The sequence below is a fragment of the Papilio polytes genome, unplaced genomic scaffold, assembly GCF_000836215.1.
Source record: "Papilio polytes unplaced genomic scaffold, Ppol_1.0 DF824024.1, whole genome shotgun sequence".
NCBI classification, from domain to species: domain Eukaryota; kingdom Metazoa; phylum Arthropoda; class Insecta; order Lepidoptera; family Papilionidae; genus Papilio; species Papilio polytes.
Window position 1 is genome coordinate 189,380 of NW_013525180.1, and position 5,970 is coordinate 195,349.

The window sequence follows — 5,970 nt, forward strand, 5'->3', positions numbered from 1 at the left end:
CGCGCGCCTGCGCTCGCTGCTGGCGGACACCGCGCGCATACAGGACGAGGCGCGCTTCGACCTCATCTGTGAGGCCGGTATCACGCCCTCCGCATTGAAGGCTCTGCATGCCCTATATGATCTTTCCATCAATATTTATACATCGGTAAGTTGGTTTTTTTTTTATTTTCCAATTTATCAATTTAAGTTTTCTTGGAAACACTGGTGGTAACTTTTTGTCTACAGTTGTTTTTAATTTTCTATTTGCTACACTGATCCAGTTTACTAGCTTTTGCCCGCAGCACAATCCTCGCTGATATAAAAAAAACTTAGTAAGTAGCCTATAGGTTCTTCCAGACTATGTTCTTCATCTCTGTCGAATTTCATCTTGGGCCGTACCGGAAATACCTTAAAAAGTGAGTAAGGTAGGTTGTAAAAACAAACATCCGGCCATTCGTCTAAATTTTCACATTTATAACATTAGCAACTCTAAAATTTTCACTACTAGATGTTCGATGTATTATATATGTTGTCCCACCAGGTGCGCATACTGTCGCAAATCCGTCTGTACTGGATGCTGGGGCACTACCCGTACTCGTACCGCGCGCTGCTGCCGCGGCTGGCGCAGCTGCTGGCGGCGGGCGGCGAGGGCGCGGAGGCGCACGCGCGGCACAAGGGCGCGCTCTTCATCATGCTGGGCCCGCGCGCCGCGCCCCTTCTCGCCAAGCAGGACTGGCAGGTTCTGCGCACGCTGGCGCTCGCCCTGTTCCGGGCGCCGCTCAGCGAGAAACCCACCATTATGAAGTAAATAGCTTTCGCACTCGACTACATCCGTGTGCAATTAAAAAATGTAAAACAAGTCGATTATTCCTAACCGTCACCCCGCTCTGTCCCAACGTGAGAATTATAAGTTTCATTTGTCCCACCTTTTAGTCCCACTTTCACTAATAAGGTGACAGTTCGAACCGGTATGAAATGAAGTAAGTTCCAACCGTCCCCTTGTCGCAAAAAATGGGACGGATGAATCTTTTTAATCTTATCTGTCTCCACGTCTGGACAGAGCGTGGGACGGTTGGGAATAATCCAAATAAGTAGCCTATGTGTTCTTACAGACTATCCTTTATGCCAAATTGTTATAGCATCAAGTGTTGTATTTGAGTCAATTCGAAACAAAAACAGATAACTCTATTAGTGTAAATAATAATAAAAAACTTGTATCAACTAACAGTAATTTATGTTTCAGATTAGAGCAAGCATTTGGTGATTCTTTGCACCGTAGTTTTCCAACAGTGAACACTCGCTTGAAGATAACGCAGGCAGCTTGCGACGCGGCTAAGTATTTCCTAAACGAGACTCAAATGAACGAGCCCACCTTCGCAGAGATGCTGCGAGAGGCGGAGGCTAAAGAGAACCAGCTGTCTGATGACACTGAGAAGATATACAAGGATTTTATGGACGAATTGATTGATATAGCCACATCGCCTAATATGTAAGTGCGTTCATTTAAAATTATTACGTGAAATATTAAAATAGTTGTACAATTGTAACTGAACTTCATTATGTTTCAGATTTTTTTCTTATCTAGTTTCAACAGTTTACTTTGATTTAAAACATTGTCATTATTTTTAATTTCCACAGAACATGGCGTCGTTTGGAACTGATAATGCAGATACTAACATCTTGCTCGTCCCTACAAACTCCGTACCCGCCGCGTGCGGTACATTTCATGGTACACGCGCTGGTACACGACGATATTGCGGTACGCCGGTCCGCGCTGCGCCTTGTCGCGTTCTGCTTTCGACAGCGCAAGAAGAAGATCGTCAAGATGACGGTCGATCCGTACGAGGTCGCCGGCGTACCTAAACCAGAAGTACACGTACCAGGTACGAATAGTGGAGAACCACACACTATGTGTTTTTACAATTTTAATTTCATCAGATACGTATTTATAATGTACATTCTATACCAAACATTCAATACTTAAGCCATTGGGGATGCACCATAAACCCCTAATATGGGACATGGAAAATAATACCACTTAATGCTGGTTTATGTCATGTTTATTGTTGGAAATGTATCACTTTATATTTATATTTGTAACTCTACACGGAATACGTTTGAGTGCGTAACTGATGACTGACTCAACCTCACTGGCTTCCTAACATTTTTATTTTATGCTAGCCAATATATCTGCAGAGTCTTGCCCTGTTTCCACTGATTACGTGATCTTTTACGATCACGCAGGCCGCAGGACGAACAATAATTTTAGTAATAAGTGCTTTTTAAGTATCATCTATACTAATAACTTAAAGAGGAAAGATTTGTATTTTTGTGTGTATCTTGCACCATATCTTTCACCATTAAAAAGCTACGTTATCAGTGCACTCCCTGTGTCACTACACAGGCTTTAATTTTTATCATTTTTTTAAATTCACGCGTATGAAGTCGTGAGCAACAGCTAGTTGTTCAAAACGCGATACATTTAGCACATATCTTTAGTATAAGAGTATATTTATGCAGGTTATAGAAAAGACCTGGAGTGGGTGATGTGGGACAAGGACTACGTTCCGCAGACCGACGAGGAGTGGGACAGGCCCTGGCTCAGGAAATCGCACTACGGATTTTACTGTTGGCCCAAAAGACTCGAGGTATTTAAAAGACGTATTTATTATATAACTATCTTTTCGCAACTTATTCGGTGTTATTCAGTGATAATATAGCTTTCTAATGGTTAAATATTTTTTAAATGGGTCCAGTAGTTTTTGAGTTTATTAATTACATACAAAAACACAAATCTTTCCACTTTACTTGAATTTTAAATACAGCTAATCGACACTTACATGTGGTAATTTTTATTTGGTTCACACAAATGTTAATTGTTCCCAGGTGGCAGCACCATCGCATCAACAGTTCTCCTTCACGGAACAGAAAGTAGAAGACATGGAGGAAGGAGAGCGACATATATTTGAATTCTTCTTTGACGATGCAAACGTGGATCGTCTCGTCGCCTTCCTTACTGTGGAAGAGAAAAAGGGAAAAGATAAATTCAACGGCATTCGCTTTGTTCTATTTAAAGTAAGTTAATCATTAACGTATTTTATGTAGATCAATATATTCTTATTATTAATCGTATTTCATGTAGCACCCTAAGTATTTAGGAATTCGAGAGAATATAGTCTAATATTGTCCAAAATAATTGGGACAGAGCCTGTTAAAAAAGAATAGCTAAATCGAAAACACTCAATGTGGAAAAGTTGCTATTTTAATTCACAAGGCGCTTTTTTCCAGTTATTATTCAGTCATTTTGGTGAGAGAATAGCGTCGAAGTTGTTATCGCACGCACTGCGCTGCGCCAGCGACCCGCAGGAGGCGCCGCAGCGGCTGGCGGCGGAGCTAGCAGCGGCCGCGCTCTCCGCGCCGCGCTACTGGTCAATGCGCCGAGCCACGCTCATGCACAACACCGCACTCGATATCATTAAAGCTGGTCAGTTACACTAAAATCCGTCCCTTAGGGGCTAAAGGGGGCTGTATGATGTAGATTCCTTACCACAGACTCGGGGTAAATCTATGTCAATTGGAATTAATAACATTAAAGTGTTTTAAATATCGGAAAAATGCAAATATAATAAAGTGTAAATTAATTAATTTTAAATTTTCTGTCTATACGCAAAACCGCGTTTGTCCGGTCAATCCTCAAAACGATTTAGTCCGTTTTGGTGTTTATCGCTGAAAGGTAACTTCGTAGTTAATTAGGCTTTTTTAATTCTGCGATAACAACCGTCAAAAGTCGATTTTACTAATAAATTGTATATGAAACCTGCCAACGAAATTCCATTTGTTACAGACCTACAAGAGATGCTACATAAACTTGTTAGTATGTGCTAAAGCGAATACCATTGTGCAGGTCTGACCGCGGTGACGGCGGAGACCATCGAGGATTGGGGCACGTGCCTGGCCACCGGCGTCGACAGGCTGGACCCGCGCCGCAGCGGCCGCGTGCTCACCGCACTGCTCGACTTCTGCGCGCCGGAGAGCGCCGCCGCCCCCCACGACCACCAGGCCTCCTTCGTGCTCTGCGCCAGGCTCATCGCGCTGCAGGTCCACACACCACTGATCACTATAAATAGACAGGCTATCAACTGCGGTATTTTGTGCCATTTTAGCTCACATTTTCACCATTTTAGCGAAGATGATCGCAGTAAAGTTTTCGAACTGGTAATAGTGGTAGACCTGTGATTATCGGAATGAAGCAAAAGCTGTCATTTCCAAACAATCGTCTATCCATTTATACAGATCAGTGCCTCATCTCTTAAGCCCCGGTACACCTAATATTGTGTTCTGTGCAGCGGCTCGTGCGTATTCTCCCCAATCTCTCACAATCTGAATCCCAAGGACATTTGAAAAATGCTATACTAAAATTAAATTTTTAAAATACAGACTATGTCACACCACAAATGATTTCAAGAATTCGAATAATTGTCATTTTATTTTTCAAAAATTGCTATTAATGTATTGTTTAAGTAGAAATCAAAAACTAATCATAGTTAACTAATTTATATGCATTATTGCAGGGTGCAATAGGAACGCTGACGTGGCGCGCGGCGCCGCTCGCTGCGGAGCTCCTCAAACGGCTGGAGTCTACCAACTTCATACAACATCCCTACCAGAACGTGCGGGAAACTGTCGGCAGGTAATAACTTCGGTACACTACGGATTTTAATTATTTCTTTAATATCCACATACAGTGTTAACATGTTCCATTTGCAGCGCTCTGATGACGATATTCGACACGGAGCTGGTGTTCCCGGGCGGCGCGGAGGGGCCGGCGCCGCGCCTCGCCGACTTCCTGCGCGCCGTGCGCCCGCGCCTCGCGCCGCTCTACGACGAGCACGGGGACATTGGTCTGTACTTAACAAACATATTTAACACTTAGAAGAGGCATGGGTTCTTTATGTATTTACATAAGTTGACACATAACTTGGAACATCGTACAACAACCGGTACAGTACCATTCAGAGAAAGTACCGGTGAAATCCAATCCGGTAATAAAAACGAAGTAACGGCTCCTGAGGAAGCCCTCGACCTTAGTTACTCATAAATACTCATATAGTTAGTTACTCATAAGGTTTAGGCTAAACGCCATCAGCGGTCGGCCACCTCAAATTCGGTGAACCTGTAAATGCCTCTACAAGTGTCAAATGAGTCACAAAAAACCGATTAAAAAAATGTTCACTATGCCTTGTCTATATATTATTTAAACGTCTATGGTATTGACACCTTCATGTTTGGTATGACAGTGGTGAAGAGCGTGGCGACCATCACGATGCCATGCAGCGTGCAGAGCGGCAGCATGGAGGCGCTGCCGGCGCGCGCGGCGCTGCGGACTGCGCGCGCAGGCAACGCTGCCAGCGCCGCGCACCACGCACACCATGACGTCACCGCACAGGTACACCACAGATTTAACCATATTATGTGTGTGGTGATGTGTAATATAATAAATACTAGCTGTTCCAGTGCGGCTTCATCCGCATGAAATTATGAAAATTTTATTTTATTGTTTACATTTGTCAAATTATCAATTGCAAATGTCAAAATGACATGACATGACAAACCTTGGCAATCTTGCTTCCTCAATGTTGGCAACAACTTATGGTCTCTTTCCCGCATTAGGGTTTTTATCCAAAATGTTTACCATCTAAATTTAATGGCGTGAAAATATAAAGCCTTAAGCGTGACGTAAGTGAAGGGCTTTTTAAAAAATATGCTCTAATTGCTGACATCTTAGGCCACAAAGAAGTGTGTGTTTACGCTTTATTATAATAGTATAGATATATGATTTGCGGGAATCTTTATAGTAGTTGATTACTGTTATGTTTTAGGCGAGTACGAGTGCGAGCGGCGAGGGCGAGGCGGAGGTGGAGGTGGAGGGTGAGGGCGAGGGCGAGGTGGAGGGCGGGGAGGTGCTGGAGCTGCAGCTGGAGAAGCAGCTGC

At 43.3% G+C, this 5,970-nt stretch overlaps 1 protein-coding gene across 1 annotated transcript in view; it reads left to right on the forward strand.

Annotated features, from left to right (window-relative positions):
* The window catches only part of LOC106100908 (proteasome activator complex subunit 4-like), a 14,961-nt gene that overhangs the window by 6,706 nt on the left and 2,285 nt on the right, over positions 1–5,970 (forward strand). Inside the window, exons 10-21 of the mRNA XM_013279973.1 lie at positions 2–145; positions 521–783; positions 1,223–1,468; positions 1,618–1,862; positions 2,500–2,627; positions 2,866–3,054; positions 3,268–3,463; positions 3,884–4,077; positions 4,551–4,669; positions 4,747–4,880; positions 5,277–5,425; positions 5,859–5,968. Of these exons, the coding sequence (XP_013135427.1) occupies positions 2–145; positions 521–783; positions 1,223–1,468; positions 1,618–1,862; positions 2,500–2,627; positions 2,866–3,054; positions 3,268–3,463; positions 3,884–4,077; positions 4,551–4,669; positions 4,747–4,880; positions 5,277–5,425; positions 5,859–5,968 (2,117 nt within the window). The remainder of the gene's footprint in view (position 1; positions 146–520; positions 784–1,222; positions 1,469–1,617; positions 1,863–2,499; positions 2,628–2,865; positions 3,055–3,267; positions 3,464–3,883; positions 4,078–4,550; positions 4,670–4,746; positions 4,881–5,276; positions 5,426–5,858; positions 5,969–5,970) is intronic.